This window comes from Coffea arabica, chromosome 2e, assembly GCF_036785885.1.
Source record: "Coffea arabica cultivar ET-39 chromosome 2e, Coffea Arabica ET-39 HiFi, whole genome shotgun sequence".
NCBI lineage: Eukaryota > Viridiplantae > Streptophyta > Magnoliopsida > Gentianales > Rubiaceae > Coffea > Coffea arabica.
In genome coordinates, this window is record NC_092313.1 from 2,540,915 (window position 1) to 2,561,496 (window position 20,582).

The 20,582-nt window shown below is 38.5% G+C and overlaps 3 protein-coding genes across 6 annotated transcripts; 2 read left to right on the top strand and 1 right to left on the bottom strand.

The window, feature by feature from the left end:
• The first annotated feature begins 533 nt into the window (after positions 1-533).
• Positions 534-8,310, top strand: LOC113730080 (DNA mismatch repair protein MSH3-like). The gene is made up of 12 exons (XM_027254533.2): positions 534-2,035; positions 2,485-2,679; positions 2,882-3,046; positions 3,374-3,472; positions 3,631-3,879; positions 4,545-4,796; positions 4,906-5,037; positions 5,477-5,737; positions 5,822-5,893; positions 6,424-6,573; positions 7,085-7,576; positions 7,885-8,310. The coding sequence occupies exons 1-12, from the start codon at positions 1,013-1,015 to the stop codon at positions 8,230-8,232; spliced, it is 3,438 nt and encodes a 1,145-aa protein (XP_027110334.1). The 5' UTR covers positions 534-1,012; the 3' UTR covers positions 8,233-8,310.
• A 664-nt stretch (positions 8,311-8,974) lies between these two features.
• Positions 8,975-12,140, top strand: LOC140036499 (branchpoint-bridging protein-like). Of its 3 annotated transcripts, XM_072078107.1 has the most exons (3): positions 8,975-9,253; positions 9,446-9,494; positions 9,875-12,140. In XM_072078107.1, the coding sequence occupies exon 3, from the start codon at positions 10,099-10,101 to the stop codon at positions 11,572-11,574; it is 1,476 nt and encodes a 491-aa protein (XP_071934208.1). In that variant the 5' UTR covers positions 8,975-9,253; positions 9,446-9,494; positions 9,875-10,098; the 3' UTR covers positions 11,575-12,140. The 3 variants fall into 3 exon arrangements, with proteins under 3 accessions (XP_071934208.1, XP_071934206.1, XP_071934207.1); XM_072078105.1 differs by having other exon boundaries at positions 8,975-9,494; XM_072078106.1 differs by lacking the exon at positions 9,446-9,494.
• A 377-nt stretch (positions 12,141-12,517) lies between these two features.
• LOC113725049 (single-strand DNA endonuclease 1) lies at positions 12,518-19,583 on the bottom strand. 2 transcript variants are annotated; one of them, XM_072078104.1, is made up of 14 exons: positions 19,210-19,583; positions 18,918-19,054; positions 17,905-17,966; positions 17,679-17,806; positions 17,250-17,301; positions 16,957-17,029; positions 16,792-16,865; positions 16,164-16,223; positions 15,893-16,040; positions 15,361-15,460; positions 15,089-15,171; positions 14,452-14,552; positions 14,112-14,242; positions 12,518-13,294 (listed from the first exon to the last, which is right to left on the bottom strand). In XM_072078104.1, the coding sequence occupies exons 1-14, from the start codon at positions 19,275-19,277 to the stop codon at positions 12,781-12,783; spliced, it is 1,731 nt and encodes a 576-aa protein (XP_071934205.1). In that variant the 5' UTR covers positions 19,278-19,583; the 3' UTR covers positions 12,518-12,780. The 2 variants fall into 2 exon arrangements, with proteins under 2 accessions (XP_071934205.1, XP_027103819.2); XM_027248018.2 differs by having other exon boundaries at positions 18,897-19,054.
• Between the last annotated feature and the right edge of the window lie 999 nt (positions 19,584-20,582).

Below are 20,582 nucleotides of genomic sequence, written 5' to 3' on the forward strand. Positions count from 1 at the left end.
CCAAATCAGCATATCAAAACTGAATAGAAAAAGCCCATCCGAGGCAGTGGATATAAAACGACAAAGTACACTACCAGAAGGGCCAAGTTACAGGAATTTTCAAATTGAATTGTTCCGGATCACAAAAAAAAGCCCACAGTCTTCAAGCATCTCTTGAAAGGAAAGCCCATTAACGTTGCACTATCACGGAGACACGGTAGTCGCATCCTTGTACTTGTGGTGGGCTGTCTGTGGCAAACCGCCCATATCCATGTCCTTGGCTAACCATTATTATTAATTTTTTGAGTATATATTATCACGGTTGAATGTATAATACATGAGCAAAATTTAGATATTAATTTTTAAATTTAAATGAGTTGTCATATATCAAATAATGATGATATATACATTATCAATGTATAAAAAAATTATAATAATTTTTAATGTTCCCATTCATCTCCATATCCTTTACACCTCCAACTATCAAAGATTTTTTTATTATATATTTTATAGAGTTCATAAGCATGTGAAAAAATCATGTTCATTTTGGTGAGTCGATAACTAAACAAAAATATAAAATGCAATCCTACTTGCAATTCGAAGATTCCAACAAACCTCTGCACCGATGCAAACAACAGATTTGATCCACAAATTCCACAATGGAGAATCATATGGACTGGTTTGGGCATGTCTATTGGGATCTCGTTCCTCGTTCCCTTGAGGAAGAGATGGTTCCATTTCCGCCTGGTGGTGTAGTTTGGACTTTGGAGTGATCTAAATCATCAAATCCGACATAAGTAGCCGGTAAAGTTTCATCCTTTGTGATTAATGTAAGACTACTCGATTCTCCATCCAAAAAAAAGGAAAAAATAAAAATTCCCGTTGAAAAATTTAAGAATCCTGTACCGAGGCGGCAAGGCACCCGTAGAGTACATGGTACACAATTTCCCCCGCGCTCCAAACCGCCAAAAACCGCACCCCCACTTGATGCCACTCCACACACACCGCCGGGAGCTTTGAGGGGGCTGTCGCCATGGGGAAGCAGAAGCAACAAGTAATTTCTCGTTTCTTTGCACCCAAACCCAAAACCCAAGAAGATTCTTCCTTTCCCAACGATCCATCATCATCCTCATCTTTGGCGTCCCCCTCCCAATCACAACCACCGCCAACCCCACCTCCGAAAGTTTTGTCCACCGTCTCATTTTCACCCGCCAAACGCCTTAGGACTTCCCGGCTCCTCTCTCAATCTCCAGCATCATCTGGTCACACCCCACAATCCCTTTTCCCTAAACCCTCCAAAAAACCCAAACTTTCAGCCCACACCCATAATCCTATACCCCCTCTCTCCAATCCTACTCTTCACGAAAAGTTTTTAAAGAAACTCCTGGAACCCTCTCAAGAGCTTTTAGAGACCTCCAAGAATCAGCCGATTGTGAATCCGAAGTACACCCCATTGGAGCAGCAAGTGGTGGAGCTCAAGGCCAAGTACCCCGATGTCCTGTTGATGGTCGAAGTCGGGTATAAATATAGGTTTTTTGGTGAAGATGCGGAGAATGCTGCAAGGATTTTGGGGATTTATGCTCATATGGATCATAATTTCTTGACTGCAAGTATACCCACTTTTCGGCTGAATGTCCACGTGCGGAGGCTTGTGAGTGCAGGGTACAAAGTTGGCGTGGTGAAACAGACTGAAACTGCAGCAATTAAGGCTCATGGGACCAATAAACTGGGACCCTTTTGCCGCGGATTATCAGCATTGTACACCAAGGCCACCTTGGAGGCTGCCGAAGATTTGGGAGGTGGTGAGGAGGGGTGTAGTTCATGTAATAATTATTTGGTTTGTGTTGTGGAACAGGAGGTTGAGATTGTGAAGGGTGCCCTTGAGAGTGGGGTTGACGTGAAAATTGGCGTTATTGGAGTTGAAATTTCGACTGGGGATGTCTTGTATGGGGAGTTCAGTGATAATTTTTTGAGAAGTGGTCTGGAGTCTATGGTTTTAAACTTGTCTCCTGCTGAGTTACTTCTGGGGAAACCACTATCGAAGCAGACTGAGAAGGTAATCTTACTTGCAGTTGAAGTTGTACGGAAAAGAAAATGCATGTGCTGAAAGTCTTGTACTTCTATGTGGTGGAATTTTCTCTCTTTCTGCTGTTAACTCTTTAAGGGCATGAATCCCGTCTCTCACAAGCATTTCTATTACTATAGAAACATAATCCTGTTTGATCGTGCCTTCATTTTCAAAACATGCAAGTAGTGTACCTAATTCTAAATATGTTTCCTTTCTGTCTCTAATTTCTCACCCCATTTACTAGTGGTACTTTCTTGAATGAGATGCATCTTACTAAATTAAGTGTTGTCTAGTTTGCCAGTATTTAACTATGATTGCAGCGCTTATTATGTTTCACTTTGAACAGATATTACTCTAACTTTCATCTATCTGTCCCTCTTGTATTTCCTACTTCAATCACGTCAATTGGTCACTGGAATGAAATCTTGTTATTGTAGTTGCTCCTAGCATATGCTGGACCGGCCTCAAATATCCGTGTTGAACATACCTCACGAGATTGCTTCACAGAAGGTGGTGCACTTGCTGAAGTGATGTCTCTGTTTGAGGGGATGACTGGAAATAAGCTAGGAGATTCCCATCACAAGGGAGATGTAGAGGCCAAAGAAAATGACAGCAACTGCTCTCCATTTGAGGTTTGATCATCTTTTATTACTCTCAGATACTTAATGAGCTATTAACCCATACCAAGTATTATTGCTGATTAGGCTTGTTGGGTGAGTAATATGCATGTCATGAAATTCTTGTTTGGTCCACGAATGGAAAGAAAATCACTGCTACATCTAATTTATTATGTTTACCCTTTCTCCTGCCACTAAATTTTGCTTCAATCCATAGGGAATTATGGCACTGCCTGATTTGGTAATCCAAGCATTAGGTCTAACCATTCGTCATCTCAAGCAATTTGGTCTTGAAGGAGTTCTCTGCTTGGAAGCTTCATTCCGGCCTCTATCTACCAAATTGGAGATGACCCTTACTGGCAATGCACTTCAACAACTGGAGGTAATTGGTGATATTTCAAATGACTTGATAATTAATGAAGTCAGTGTCAGACCAAGTTGTTAGTTTTTCAGAGGGTTCATAAGTGCTATCAATCTTCCATGCTAGTTGCTGGTTGTCATTATTACTAACATGCATGTGCCCTGTAAGTAATATTGAGATGACATCACGTTCAAACACATGGTGTGCTATTAGAGTATTTAAGGGAAAATGCAATAGCATGTGGATAGGAGTGCCCATAATCTAATCGAAGTATTTCAGGAAGTGTGAGAAAAAGACTCTTTAATATGTAGACAGGAAGCTTCTTATTGATGCAATGCCTCCTTGTAGGTTCTGAAGAATAATGCTGACGGTTCAGAGTCTGGCACCTTGCTGCAGTGTATGAATCATACTCTTACAATATTTGGTTCAAGGCTTCTTAGGCATTGGGTATGCAGCAATTATTCTCTATTTAATGTTTTCAGTATTCTGTCTTCTCTACAAAAATAGATCTGCATCATCCATGATCTATTTATTTTCACTGATATATACATATGAAGACATGCAAATGTCAGCGCATGATCAAGTCAAGTCCTTTTCTGGCACAGGTGGCTCATCCTTTATGCGATAGAAGCATGATATATGCTCGTCTTGATGCAGTTTCTGAGATTGTGGAATCTATGGGGGCCTTTAAAGCTTCTAGTAATTGTGAAAGTGACGGTGAAGAATCCGATATCATTACTATGCAGCCTGCAGTTCATGATATTCTTTCTTCGGTATTGACCTCTTTGGCTAGATCACCTGATATTCAACGTGGGATAACAAGAATATTCCATCGAACAGCCAAAGCAGCAGAGGTATTAAAACAGATTAGCTTGTCTAGCATTTTGATGTGTAGTCTTTATGGAGAAACCTTTGTAGCTTACTGTATATGAGCACTCTTCTCATGCTTTTGTTTATTCACTTCTCGTTTAGCTGTTGCACCATGTGTGTGCAGATTACATTGATTAGTGACACTTTGTAATCCAAATGATACCTTACAAGGACTTCTCGTGAAGCCCAATCTAATTCTCTCTCCTGGAGAACATGATAACAAATAAGTTTGCATTTTATTTTCGCTCTCTTGAAGTGTTACTGACTGTTTTGATTCTTGAAATGTTTTCTGATATTCTTCTGTTCTTGAATAGGAGGGATCAAGGGGGAAGGTGTTTTTGATCTCTGGACCTTGATTCAGTGAAAAATGCATGGACTCTAGAACTTTCATTGATCTTGGACATTCCTGAATTAGTAAATTTGTTGAACTTAGTGGCTTGTCTAAGTGCTTGAACGAAATCATATGCGTTCCTGTTCAAAGCCTCTTGTTGAATCACATATAAGTGATTTTAAATAATCAGATTAAGATTTAATAAATTATTATGAGTCAACTTAGTTTTATAAGTTATACATGTACTCCAATATTTGCTTTCAGTAGAACTCTTGTAGACAGCATTTGATGTAATTTCCTCGGTTACCGGATTAACAGTTTATAGCTGTCATTCAAGCTATTCTACTTGCTGGGAAGCAGCTTCAGCAACTTCATGGTCAGGAGGAGATGGAATACAAGAATTTGCAGACAACAGTTCACTCGCCCCTGCTGGGGAAGTTAATAATGGCGGCTTCATCATCAAGTATCCTTGGTACGGCTGCAAAACTATTGTCTGGGCTCAATAAAGAAGCTGCTGATCAAAAAGATCTTCACAATTTATTCATCATCTCTGATGGACAATTCCCAGAGGTTTCCAATGAAGAGTTCTGTCTTGTGCGCAAAATCTTGATGTTTTACTTTCTTAGGTGATGTTGCTTTATTGATATTTGTCTTCTTTCGATGATCTGTTTGTCCCCAGGTTGCCGAAGCAAGGCAAAAAGTTCAGTTGGCTAATGAGAACTTAGATTCGATGATTAGCATTTATCGTAAACAAGTGCAAGATCGCAGTTTGATGTTCACGAGTGTAGCTGGTATTACTCATTTGATAGAGGTACTTTGATGTAAATTGATCCACATTGACCTTTCAAAAGCTCAGAATAGTAACTGGATGTCTGAATTATGAGAAAGTTTTGCATTGGAATTTTCATAGTTGCTATTTGTTAAAGGTATGATGAGATATAGCAGCTCATTCTGAATTTTTTTTTTCTATAGCGACCTATTTTTGGTTTTCTATATTCTTGATTCTACTTGATGTTGCACTTTTCTATTACCTCTTGTGTGAAGTAATCAGGGACTGAAGTAAATTGTTCCTCGGCATAATAATTGGTTGACTATTAGATGAAGATATTAGTATTCCATGTAATATATTTTGAGGTATACGTATCTTTTCATTCAATCAAGGATTTAAACTCATTTGTCTAATCTTGAACTGTTATGCTGTTTTAGAGCACCAGTTTGAATTCCCTACTTATATTTAACATCGACTGCAGTTGCCACTAACCGTGAAGGCGCCTCTAAATTGGGTGAAGGTAAATAGTACCAAAAAAACAACTCGCTATCACCCTCCTGAGGTTTTGATGGCTTTGGACCAGTTATCCTTGGCCAAAGAGGAGCTTACTCTTGTTTGCCAAGCTGCTTGGGAGGGTTTCTTGAAGGCCTTTGGTGGATATTATGCTGAGTTCCAAGAGGCTGTCCACGCTCTAGCTGCCTTGGATTGCCTGCATTCACTTTCCATTCTTTCGAGGAATAAGGTTTGCTATTGGATACTATTTTGAAGTGCTCATAATCTTTTAAAATTTTTGATGTTTGTAACCTTCTCAACCTGTCTGCTGCAGAATTATGTTCGTCCAGTTTTTGTCAATGATAATGAGCCAGTTCAGATACAGATATCTTCTGGCCGTCATCCTGTACGTACTTTTGATTGTTTTGCATTACATGTTGAACTCAGTTTGGAGAATCCTGATTTTCTCTATGATCTGTATAGTCTATGAACTTGAGCTTATGGAATTCTTTGCCTATGTTCCATTTGATATCTGTTCTGCTTTGCTTGCAGCTAGTCAGATTTAACAGCACTGCCTCACTATGTTGCTCAATCATCTTATAGCCCGTGATTCTTTTTTAATTTCATTAGATTTTTGTGTTTATCACCGTCCTTTTTTGCACTTTGGTATGTGCAGTGTTTTGTCAGCTCTTCTGAAATAACAGAGTTGTCATTCCTTCTTCATCTTCTTCTTTTTTTGTTTGCACGCACATTTTGCAAATATTTTTTGCTCCTTCCTGTTTTATCAATCATTTATTATTGATTAATCCATTTTGTTTCTTTGTCTCAATATATTTGCGTCATAGATATCCTTAATACATGATATGATTCATAGTCTCACACTTGCTTACTTTAATCTATAAAATATAATATTATAGTGTCTTCCAATTCTACCAGGTTATGGAGACCGTATTACAAGATAATTTTGTCCCAAATGATACAAATTTGCATGCTGAAGGAGAGTACTGTCAAATTATTACTGGACCAAACATGGGTGGAAAAAGCTGCTATATTCGCCAAGTTGCTCTGATTGCTATCATGGCTCAGGTAGAAGCAACTTTCAGTACTTTATTAATTTCCATGGTTCTTTTTTGCCAAGTAACAAGCTGGTTTTCCAAATCATTGCCATTCATGAAGTATTTTTCAAGCTTTAATTCTGATCTTTCTGGTCAAGAAGTTTAATTTAAGACATTATGGGGCTTGTTTCAACTTGGTAACGCATGAGATATGGGTGTTGGAGGCACAAGAATTATGTTGCTGTTTAGTTCTATATTCTGTGACTTGACTGCTGGGTAAAGTGTATTTGCTGTAGGTCATAGTCTATTTTCTTTTTCTGGAGACACCCACTTTACAAATTGTACACTCGGATGAAATGATGATTATAGTTTTTCCTTTACATTCCCTTGAATGTTAATAACTTATCCGCTATTAAACTTTGAAGAATCAAAGAAACTCCAACTCTCTATTACAAATTGAAGATTTGTTTTGCTGAATCTCGTGGTGATAAAGAGAACTTTAACATTACTGCTTTAACCAAAATTCGCTCTCATCCTCATAGGTCGGTTCCTTTGTACCAGCACTATCTGCAAAGCTGCATGTGGTAGATAGTATTTATACTCGAATAGGAGCTTCTGACAGTATTCAACGAGGAAGAAGTACCTTTTTGGAAGAACTGAGTGAAGCTTCTCTCATACTGCGGAATTGCACAACCCGCTCGCTGGTTATTATCGATGAGCTTGGCAGAGGGACAAGTACGCATGATGGTGTAGCCATTGCCTATGCTACACTGCAATATCTTCTTGAGAATCTAAGATGTATGGTCCTATTTGTCACCCATTACCCTAAGATAGCTGATATCAAGAATGAATTTCCAGACTCCGTGGCAGCATATCATGTTTCATATCTGACTTCGCAGAAAGATGATCAACTGGGTTTAGACTCTAACTTGACTATGGATGGCATGAATCAAGAACATATCACTTACCTTTACAAACTTGTGCCTGGTGTTTCAGAAAGGAGCTTTGGCTTCAAGGTAGCTCAGCTTGCAGAGGTTAGTGGGTTGCCAGATCGGTGAATAACACTTAGAACTGACTTTTCAGTGGCAGAATTTGGTACTAAGATTATAAAAATTTTATAGTCAATACTGAAACGTCTGGAAAGATGTTTTTCCTTTTGTTGCTTGTCAATAGTTGTTGCATATCTTGTTTGGCAAAGGGACACAAAGAGCAAAGTCGTTGGTAGTATAATCTTCTTGTTCCTCTCTTTTCAATAAGCCATACCGGCTGAATGCTGGGGTTGGTTTAGATCCTTAACATATTCTCATGTAAGAATAATTGCCGTGCCATTTTTCTATTGCAGCTGCCATCGTCCTGTATTGGACGAGCCATTGAAATGGCTACAGGATTGGAAGCAGCAGTATGCAACAGAGAGAGAGAAAGGCTGGTGATGAAATGTGCCACAGAAAGTGAACTGAATTTAAGCGATAAAGCAAAGGCGAGAGAAGATGAAGAAAGAGAAGAGAGTATCTTGAATCCTGTTGATTCCTTGGATACTGGAAAGATCGAAAGCTTAAGAGTATTTTGCGATGCTTGGAGGGAGTTCTTTCCATACTTGAACCTTGCAGTTTCAGGAGAAAGTGATGATGCAGAAAGGTTCCAAATTTTGAACCTTGCGAAAAGACTTGCACTTGAGTTGATAAACAGATGAATGTGTACCGAAGTTATTGTTTTGCGAGTTATCTATTGTTTAATCCGCAATAGTCTTTGCAATTGCGTTTGCCTCGAATCCTTGCTTGGGTGCTGTCCGTTGTCTTTTAATTCCCCATGTAACTGATGAGTTATTTCTGCATTCTGGCCCAGTTAAAAGAGGATTTCTATGGTGTGAGAGCCTAAATCTACGCTCTTTCGTCTTAAACTCTTACACCCAGATACCAGATTCAAGGCTGATGGTACAAGGCACTGGTCCATGAAGGGTGCGGAATAATTTGTCTTAAAAACATAAAAAGTAAAACTAGTCTTAGTTTAATACAAGTTTGAGAGAATTATGGTTTGGTCCCAAATGTTTGGAGCATGTGTGATTTTAGTTCTTAAAGTTTGGATAAAAGCAAATGTAGTTCTAAATGTTTTTAATATCTAAGCACATTTTAGTTCAATTGACTAATTTTTGCCAATTGAACTACATAATTTTATTATTTCTAAAATGAAAAAAAAAGAAGAGAAAGCATTCACTTTTATTGTTGAATTTTGGGAAAGGATTTCAGTTTTAAACTAAACATAATTACATTAGGCTTGTTTATCAATCAGACATACAAACCTCCTCGAGAATAAGTTAATCCATCCATAGAACTTCAAATTTATATTTAATTATGAGAAAAAGATGAAGGGAATGGGCCTGATTTAACTCCAACTTAGCACTAGCTTCAGGGAATGGGCCTGATTTAACTCCAACTTCGCACTAGCTTCTGCAGAAACTAGTTAGTTGCTAACTGCTCCTCCCTCTATGACATGACATACCGCCCCTGGTCGACATCTACCATAACACTACCAAATGGAATATAAATTCGAACCCATTCTGCATATAGCTGACGACAATTGACAAACAGCCGAAAAACGACGGTGTAAGGGCGATCAAGCGTGTTAACGGCGATTGAGGAGTGAAGGGGACTGGGCCTTTTCCTTCTTCCTTTGGAACCATCAAACTCCTATTGATTCCACGGCATTGGTGACTGGTGAGCGTGTCCTGCGCGTTGTATTTGATTCGAATTATATGAAATAGTATATCTGAAATAAATTGCGTGGATCCATGATTACTTGTCTAAAGCCCATTGTCTTGTCTGCTTATCTAAAGAGAGAGAGCTCGACAACCCCATTGGGAGTCTCCTTAAGTCTAATTTTTCTCTTGTTTCTTGATGAGGGACTAGGAAAACACGTGAAGAGATGAATGGCTAAAACCAAGTTCTAATGATTCTGGTATTTCTTTAACTTCTAGATGTTACTAGTACATATTATGAGGCTATTTGGGCTTGCTTCCCCGGTGTTTTGCTTCTACTGTAATTTGATGATGGTTGATGTTTCTTGTTGTCTGCGAAAGGACTTCTTGAAGCATGATAAATTTTTTTTTTTAAATCACATTGCTTTTAATTCTTGTCAGATTTTGGATTTCTTGTACTGTGATTGTATTATCTACTATTGTCTCATTTCTTTTTTGATGCAATCTAGATGATAATTTTGGTTAATTCCCATGTGATTGATTGCTCTACCCTTCCCCCACCCAAAATAGAAAATGATTGTGATGATTGTTCAGTTGGACTTAAGGCAGTGATGCATACTTCCTGTCCACAAAATTGCAGGTCCGGCCAAATGATCTGCGCTTTTGTAGCCGACAAATAGAGCAAATTGAACTTAGCGCTGAGTGATTAAAACGAGCTGATTCTGAAATTCGCTTTTTTCCCAAAGGGCAATTTCGGCTAAATTTTACAATCTAAAGATGATCTGAGATGATCAGGAATTTGAAGAGGATCCAGACCAAGATTTAGAGGATCATTTGAGTGCATAGACAACATTCAAACTTCCAATGGCATCTATTCCTCCATCTCCAGAACTTGATGTGCAACCAATTCATGGACTAACAACAGAACTTTCTCTCGGGAAGGATAATATTGTTGGGGAGGAACCTGAATGGGATACAAAAGATGAATTCTGCAACAGAACAGAGACAAAATCTCTGGGGCAATCTTTTATTCCCTTACTATCATGCCATGATAAAGATGTTACTGAACTGATTGAGGATCAAAGTGAAAACGCTTCACAACAGCACAGGCTCAAGTCCTTCTCCAACCTTTATGGGGATGATCATGGCTGCTTGAACCAAAAAAAGAGGGCATTGAATGTAGAGGCACTTAAGCCATCTGATCAATTACAACAGAAGTTCCGGAGCCAGGGAGATATTAAATGTGAGTCAGATTTTACGGATGCTATAAGAGACTCTGAGATTGGGAATGGAGCTTTGAAGAGTCCACAGAACAGTAGTGAAAGTAATCTGCTGGAGGAGCGTGCTGGGAGTTCTGGAAAATGTAGGCGTACTCGCTTGGCTTCTGAACAATCATGTGAAATAGGTGAAAGTGATGGAACTAATAAAAGAAGGAAAACCAGATGGGATGTTGATGATGCTCAGATAAAATTGCTTGGTCCCATGCATCTTTCTGAATTTTATAACAAGTTCAAAGAGTCTGAATTGGATCCAGAGATTAACGATTTGAAAATGCAACTTGTGGAGATAAATAGCAAGCTCCAAAGCTCAGACGTTCAGGATGATAGGCCCGAGGAAGAAAGATATCCTTCCCCAGAGCCTATGTACAACAACCTTGGCATAAGAATAAATACACGTGAGGTGAGGCTGCGCAGAAGACTTTCAGATGAGCGTACACTTATTATCTCCAAGTTAGTAGAGAAGAACCCTACATTTAAAACTCCTTTGAAGCCAAAGCTTACTAAGCTTTTTAAGAAACTTTACGTTCCAGTGAAAGAGTATCCAACATACAATTTTATTGGTCTTATAATTGGTCCACGAGGAAATACACAGAAGAAAATGGAGAAGGAAACTGGTGCAAAAATTTACTTGAGGGGCAAAGGTGCTCTAAAAGCTTTGGAGAAACGAGGACAAGCTGGCAATGAAGATTTGCATGTCCGTGTGGAAGCTGATAATAAAAGATCCTTGGATGCTGCAGTAGCAATGATAGAGAAGCTTCTGATTCCTTTTGCTGATGGAGTCAATGTTCATAAAAGAGCTCAACTAGCCGAGCTTGCCAGATTGGAGGGAACTTACAAGGACAAGAATACATGCAATACCTGCAAGGAGCAAGGACACAGAGAATACGCCTGGCCCTTCCGAAAATCCACTTTTAGGGGGATTACTTGCGACTCATGTGGAAGTTTTTGCCATCCGACATCAAATTGCCCAATGTCATCTCAATCATACAAGCCGTCATGGAACTCTTTTGGACTTGGCTGTAAGGCTTGCTGGGCATCCACATCCAGCAGTAGCAGATAAAGTGCCGTCAAGCAATCCTGTTATCTGATTTGGGCCCCAATCAGCTTTCTCCTGTAGCCAATCGCAAGCCGCTTGTTTACCACTCCCAGCTGCATGGATGCTGCCACAAACTCAATCATCCATTGTAAGCTGTCTAGGCCTAACTTTTCCTTTTTCCTCAACCTGCTCTGGGCCTGGCTGGCATCGGATTTCCCAAAAGAGATTCTGAAGATCTCTCTCCCTCTGTTGTTGGTTCAACTGATACAAGCAGCATTCCTTTCTCCTATCAGAATTCTGATGCTTATTGGTCAACCTCTCTCTTTGCTTGACGATTCATGGATTAAAAAGTCCGCAGCTCTGACTGCTGATGTTGTAATATCACTGTTGAGCAATTTGGCATCTGGGCCTGCTGAAATATTCGCCAATTGTATGTATATATGCTTCGAGATTACCTAGTATCATCAGCTATGTAGTGCGAAAGTCGCTATCATTACGAGTGGGTACTTGTATTATAGTATCGATAGTGACACATGACGAACAATATCACCAATGAAATTTTCCCAAGGGGCCCCGATTCATAGACTGCAGATGATATTTCTGAAACAAATGGTATTTCATTCTTGAATCTTTGACCATCCACTACTGTAGCTGGTTTGGTCTACCCATGACTTCAAACTCCATCTGAGAATCTATCATTGATCAATGCCTAAGAAATGTTTGAATCCCACTCGGGGAAGTGCGCGGGTATATGTCATTTCTATATTTATTTACAATTCTACTATTTTCATTTGCTATAGTTTTCAACATTTGGACTCTCTATCTAACCTATCTAAACCTGTCGACAACTTGTCTCACTGCGTTAATCAAAAAAAAAAAAAAAAACTTGGCATGAAAAACGAGCGATGCGATTTTGATCATCAATTCATGTAACATCTTAACGTTTCTACATCTAAAATTCCTAATCTCCCACACAATTAGGAAATTTTCATACAAGAAAGTGTCTTATCCCATGCGAATAAGTTTGAGAAAGCAAGATCAGATCCGTTGTACGACCTGCCATCCAGTATGATGTTACATCTCATCATTTCTACATCTAAAATTCCTAACTTCCCCACACAAATAGCAATTATGCATACATGTTTTTCTAACTTCTCAGCCCACCGTGTTTTCCCTTGCAAGAACCCCTGATCTAGACATTATTAATTTTCCTTTTCTTGTATTCATAGGTCAATCGTCTTTAATACTAGCTATAAACAACCTTAAATCTCTAGCTTTTCTTGCATGATCAGGAGAGATTTCGGTTTCTGACTCGCTCAACTCAATTAAGTCGATGCACTCCACATTTGCACCTTGACGTGTCGAACTTGGAGCAGACACTGGCAAAGGGCTCATTAGATCAATGACCTCAGTTCCACCAGGACCTGGAGCGACTGACTTGCACCCCGTAGTAGTAACAGAATCAGCCTCTTTCTCCAACTTGTCCTCAAGGTGCAGTTCTTGGATCGCAAGATCAGCTTGGATTAAAGCACTAGTTTTCTCCAGTTTGGATCGTCCTGATAAGCTGGCACCTCTGGTGGTTTTGCTCTCATTTTCTATGTCAAGTAGCAGCTTTTGAAGCTTAAGATCAATTTCCTCTGCTGATGGCATGTTTCCAAGTTTCTTTGGTCTAGATACGCAATGATTTCTTTTCTTTCCTTGAGCTTTTCTCTCCTGGAATTCCACTATCTTTTCAGGACAGGCTCTGTAGGAAGGAAGAAGAGAACAAAGTCATTGCAATGATCCTGTCATCGCACAACAACAGTAGGAAAAGTAGCAGGGAACACAAGGGAGGAGAGGAGAGTAACTGTAAAGTTGAAGGAAGGCGAAACTGATGCATGATTACTCTCCTTCCCCACCAGATAGGGCAACAGAAGTGCTTATTCATTGAAGTTCTATGTGCTCTATAGGACAATCAGGCTATGTATATACTCAATAAGAAATTATAAATTGGTAAACAGGTTTCTGACTATCTAACAAATGCAGGGTGAAAGTCAATGTTTATCTTCAAGGAGTGAAGCATGTATGATATGACAAAGGGCTGGAAAATCAGATGAATTAGGTCGCCTGGTTGTCATGGATATTCTTGTCAGCTAAGAGTAGGAGACTATTGCAGATGGTTGCATTACAGGGCATCTGGGCATTACTGGCAAGCTAGGATTCGATGTCGTGAGGATCTGTAGAAGATTTGAATACCCATTAAAAATTGAAACTCTCTTTGTAAATCAGTCAGCACTAACCCAATGATTGTAAATCTTTTCTACATCTAACAAATACACTTGTCAAAGATGTTTTTCCTAATTCGCACCCTGTATGTGTATATGGGAGAGGGGGACTAAAATGAGAGACTAAAAAACATTCATACGTAAACACTATACCCCACCTTTTTTCTCTTTTCCTTTTTTTTTGGAGCAACCACTCTTCCCACTTAAGTTCACCAAAACTCAAGAACGATGACACATTATGATGGACATTTATACAATGAAACCACTTATGAGCTGCTAACAAAGGAACTCCTGTACCTTTCTACTAGATCAGCCGGTACAACAGATGCATTTAGTCCATGCACTTCTTCCCATGAAACCTCAAAGCAATCTCTCCCTTGAAGCTTTCTTTGCTTGATAATACTTGATATAGGACACTTCACTGGCATCTGTACTTCAAAGAGAGAGAAGGTTCATGTTGAGGACCATAGTGCTCACTAAATAAATCCAATTCCAAGGGAAGAAAAGGTCGGGAAGATCCAAGTAGCACTACAGCACTAGCATTCTATCATCTAATACAATTAATTAACAAAAATTAATCCAGTAATCATTGGCATAAAGAAGCATGAACCCCATAAAAACCTAAAGAAAATAATACCTCATCCATTGAAACTTTGACTCCAAGGTTTGATGAAGTGGAACGTAAACTAGCATATCGCCTTAGGTCTCTTTCAGCTATCTTCGGAAGAATGTACTCATCTAAGAAACAAAATGAGATATGTTTCAGTGGTGAAAAAGAAAGCAAAGCTCAATGGCATGCATGTTGTACCACAGCCAAATAAAAAAAAAAGGAAGACAAAGGAAGTTTAATAGTGCTGCTACATTATGCCAAAATTAGGTTCAGAAGCTAATGCTAAACCTGCATTAAGATATTATTTCCAGTGCTAAGTTTAGAACAACATTAATCTAATTCGGAACTTTAAATAAAATACCTGTGGAGTTTTGGTGACTGATGTCTAAACAATATTCAACTTTAAATAACGGATAGAAGATTTTGACTGTTAAACAAACTACAACCGGATTTGATACAGGATAACAATGGTAACTAAGATGACAGTGTTGAGGCGTGTTCATAGGAGTCCACTAGTGATATCCCAGTCAAACCAAGCAGGATTAAGAGAAACCAAATTGCATGAATGCTTGGGATCTTCATAGTTGCATCCATAAGAGCAACAAAGACATTCACATACGCACATAGATGAGCACACTTATGTTTAAATATTATTTAAAAAAACCTGTCTTCTCAGGAGGCCAATCAAAAAACTGGGCACATATCTGCTGAAGTTGGTGGCGATTAAATGGATAAATAGCCAGTACCCTGTAAGAAAGAAATGAAGGAAGCAGAACTTTGGTCTTTCTTGACTCACTTTTGATAAAGATCGTCAAACACTTAATATCAGGAAAAGTCTAGGGTATGATGGTCAAATAATTAAATGGCACAAAAACGCGCACAACTTCAACAGCAATAAGCAAAACTGAGTAACAAGCCAGGATCATGGAACAGTACCTATACACAGCATCAGAGTCAGGTGGGTGGCACTTTGGCTTCAAATAGGCATTGATCACTTCCATGAACTCAGTATTCTTTTGGAAATTGGAATCAGCCCCTATTCGAAAATAGCTTATTAATGAAAACCTTCAAGTTACAAATTATATTGCCAGACAACCATGAAAATCTCCAGTAACTGATATTTTAAGGCATAACAAATTTTTGCACAAGTTATTGCAGTAAGACATAGAGTTTGCAGGATCAAAGGATGCCATCAAATATGACTTCAGGAAGCATTTATAGTCGAGAATCTACTGATTATGTCCTCATTCAATATCATTCATTCATCTTACAGAAAAAGCAATAACATCAGTTGAAGTGTGGCTTCTACATCCAAATTAACAAGGAAAAGAGATTCATGCAAGATGTATACAGATGATTCTTTGAAATAAATGTTAATTTCCAACAAGTCAAAAAATATTACATAATATATAAGTCAAGGATTGACCGTCTTTGAATACAGACAAAGTGTAGCTTTCTTTTGACTCACCATTAGCATCCCTTTCATGATTTGCACTCAAACTGCGCGCCTTTTTTTTTGAAACTTTTGGCTTCTGTGCAAATGATATCCCCTCCAATGCAATTCTGTGAAGAACAGCACTGTCACCAACTGACTTAACGATCTGACAAGCTGACTCCTATTTCAGGCATAGATAAGAATTCATATTTATTTATATTACTTGTATATCAGCAAAAATATATTGAGTTCAGGAAGATATAGACGCTCCGACTTTTGTCATTAAATAACTTTTCAGGCTTACCTGACCGAGACCATACACCCCTTGGGAGTAATCACTACCAAGAAGAACAGCCAAAGTAATCTGAAGATGAGACCAAACTTGTTAATAGGGAAGTCTAAGAATACAATACAAAATCATAATAACCTGCAGCCCATAAAAAGTAAGATTTTAAACCAAAAGTAGTCGTAAAAGAAGATGCAGCTGGCTAAGAAATCAGAAAAATTTTGTCAGCCATTTACAACAGAATACATAAAAAATCATGCACAACCTTTGTCTAGAAGAAAACCTTCCTATAAAAAAAGAAAACATAAAATCTGAGAGTCCAGTCATTTTAACTCAACATAGAGTGTGCTGATTAAAATAGTTTTCCTCCCTGTTGGGGGGGAAAAATGAAGCTTTACTTAACAATAAAGTCTTCATATCATTCCAATTGCAGCTTAGCAAAACAGTTCATTTACAAGAATAGAAAGTTTCTTCTCAAGACAATGGTAATTCCCATCTTAAATCCTAGTGTTTCATTTTTATCATCACTAATTATCACAATTTTGTTTTAAACTGAAACACCTCAAACTCAAAGGCTTAGGTACAAGAAGTAGCATGATTCAAAGCATCATTTCACCAATAATGTAAACAAGAAGTAAAAAAGTACCAAGGAATTCCTCCCAAAGCCAAGATTCCTCTCAATATCAGCCATTTCATAACAAACAACATAACCACCTTCGCCTAAACACAGGAAAATATTCTGTAATGTTAGTATAATGACTCATTAAGGGAGATTAAGGCTTATCCCAGAAAAAAGATCCAAAATACTTACCAAGACAAATATCTCTATACACAGTTCTAGCACCAAACAGGAAAGCATCAGAATCTGAAGTGAAACATGCATCCTAGAATCATCATAAGAAACTGGATTACCACAGCAACTCAATAATGATGACTATTTCTGATGGTTAAGAAAATGTCATTACAGGTAAAAGTGATGACTGTGGTAGGAGAAACACATTCGGAGGGATGGTGTTTAAAGATCCTATGTTGCATTTACCCCCAAACACGCACTGAATGGAAGGGAAGAAAAGGTAAAGAAAAGAAATGATGCCCACCACTTACACATAATGATTCCGAGTTTAGCAATGCACATTGAGCTTCAGCCTCCTCTACCCTGGAAGTCAGCAGGCAGCCATTAGAAAAACACACTAGTTGCTATTAACTTTGAAGAGTTACAACAGAAAAATATATGTATCTGATCATATTATGAGTAGATCTCTGTTTATTCCCTATTTCAAGACCCCAAAAATTATATCGACCATTTTTACTTCAGCTCAAGAAGATTTTCAAAGTTAGATATAATAATGTTCTAAAGATCTCGCAAGTCACAACTAGATGGTGGACCCAACAGAAGGCATAGAAATAAAAAATAATTACAAAACCCTAAAGGAGACGACAAGTATGGATTTGATGATTAATCTTACCATCTACATTCTAACATCAATGCTACATCCAAGATAAATAGCACTTAAGTAGGAGAATAGAGTTTACCCATCTAAGCAAGGAATTCCAAGTGCCTTGCCAAGACTTTTAGCCTCCTTTATCATGCATGAAAACTCAGAGCCCATGTTCCTTCTTAGTGACGATACTATTTTAGGATTTGTTTCCTCCGCATTTACCTGAATTTGCAAAATCCATCATAAAGTACAATGCAAACAGTTGCTTGGTAAGCATAATGGAAGCAAAGAAGTGTTGAGGTTAACTACGAAGATGGTACCTCACTCCCAACATTTAATCGCCGTCTATATGCAGATAATTTGATTGAAGGAATAGACCCATCTGTCAGAAAAATTTTGAGCATCAGAGTTCTTTACAACTTTTAAGTACTTGGGGAAATCCTATCCATACAGTACAATAACATGGTTCACACAGTCAGGGGAATAAAACTTGTAATTTTCAAATGCAGTCATAAAACGACAAAAAGATGCAAGTCTGTTGGATAAGCAATTTGGCAGAATAAATCCGTAGTCTTGCAGAATGCAGCCTAACAAGACTCGCAATAAATTTCCAGCATCTACTGAGAGCTATCTAATTGCATACTCATGCTGAGGCGATTTCATATGCTGCAGTACTTGGGGAAATCCTATCCATACAGCACAATAACATGGTTCACACAGTCAGGGGAATAAAACTTGTAATTTTCAAATGCAGTCATAAAACGACAAAAAGATGCAAGTCTGTTGGATAAGCAATTTGGCAGAATAAATCCGTAGTCTTGCAGAATGCAGCCTAACAAGACTCGCAATAAATTTCCAGCATCTACTGAGAGCTATCTAATTGCATACTCATGCTGAGGCGATTTCATATGCTGCACACTCTTCAGTGAGGAAGTGTCTTCCTTCAGTAGGTAATATGTAAAAATAATAAACCTTATTAACGACTGCATGCTGAACCCTTGTTCCCCATGCAATCCGTTAGAAGGTATAGATGAATCACTAGCATACTAAGTTCTAAATAATTGAGATCAAACTTGCAATCAGATTATTCTGGCACCCTCATTAGTACAGGTGCTTAAGCAGATATCAGGAGAAAATTACTACTACATACAATTCCAAAATCTGGGGCCAAATTTCACCAAGAAATGGGATGTAACGTAAGAAAGGATCGATCTTTAATCTTTTTGAAAATTATTTGCGATTACAAAGGACAAATTTTACAAGAAGAAAGAAATCATAGGAGGAGGAGGAGTAATGATTGTATAATTAGTACCACTAACAAAAATGAGACTACAATTTAAAGCAATGAGGGCTCGGAGGCGGTGGAAGAGACACTGGAGATAGAGTTTGCTGGTCATAGCACAGTGGGTTCTGTTCACATTCTGAAGTTGGACCATCCAGCATGACAGATCTATGCACACCCTCTTGTTCCTTCAAATTAACATGTAGTGTCAGTAGTAGTAAGCAGCAACATATCAAAACTCAAGAACAATCCCCTCCAGAAAAAATGAAATTACAAATGGGTTGTCAGAAATATTAGCAGAAGAGGCTCGGTCATATGTTCGTAGTCAGTAAAAAGAACTTACTGGAGATGGTGAAGAGGGAGAATTTTCTTGCAAGATTCTAAGATGTCCCATAGATTTTTCACCCCCATATATGGCCCCTGTTCCCTCCAGGAGGAGGAGAAAACCGTAGTCGCGGATAGAGCTCAATTTTACACACTCACGGGAGAGAGTAGAAGCTTCTTCAACAATGGAATTTTCAAGCTTAAATTCAATATGAAGTGCAGTAGCCGTTGCTTTTCCCGAGTAGCATCAGGGGATCTTTAACAAATAAACAACCCTCTCCTGGAAATTCCTTTCTTAACTGGGGGTGGTCTCACTGGGAGGGGGAGATTTTGAATGTGAGAGACAAGACTATTAGACTATAACGCTGGCTTCGGCATTATACTAACGGAAAACAGTGGCGACTAGTTGCTCTGCTTCGATTTGGATTTATTTTTGTGGGTATTTTTCAAAAAGGGAAAAATGCACTTTTCATCCTCAAAGTTTAGGTTGTTGACCAATTTCACATCAAAGTTTCACCTAAAACACATTTCATCCTCAAAGTTCTGTAATTTTGACCAATTAAGGACAATTGATGGGAAATGAAGGATAATTATTTAATTTGGACGGAACTTTGCACGTGAGAAGCACGCTCCGTCAAATCCAACTTTATACCCAACAAAAAACGGGTCAAACCGAATGAAGCCATTTTTTGTAACGAACGAAAATTTGGAAAATAGCAAAAGGGAAAAGCTCCATTCTTCTCCTTCTTTCTTCTCCATTCTTTTAGGAACTTTGGGAAGAAAACCTTAGTGCGGCCATCAGTCTTCAAGTTCTAGAAATAACTGAGAAATTTTCAAGAACTGCTGCATCCCACAGCATCGCAACTGATTATGGGAAACTTGACTGCCTGAATTCTATATTTATGAATGTCTTCTCTCGTAATCAACCCCTGGCATTCTGGAAAGCTCTGTTCCCTGTGTTCAACAGTGTCTTTGAACTCCATGGAGCAACACTAATGGCAAGGGAAAATGATCGATTCTTGAAGCAAGTTGCTTTTCATCTTCTTCGTCTTGCAGTTTTTCGGAATGACAGTATCAGGAAAAGCGCTGTTACTGGCCTACAAATACTTGTCCGAGTATAGTTACTGATTTACTTAGGATAGTTATATGGCTCTAGCAGTAAATATGCTTCTTGACATGTTGAGTAAAGTTTAGTTTTTTCATGTTGTAGAGCTCTTTCTCCTACTTCACGCAAACAGCTAGGCTAAGGGTCATGGTAACTATTACTCTTTCTGAATTGATATCTGAAGTTCAAGTGACTCAGATGAAATCTGATGGAACACTTGAAGAAAGTGGTGAAGCGCTCTTAGAATATCGTTGAGGGAAATGGCAGATGAATCTAAGAGTCCTAAC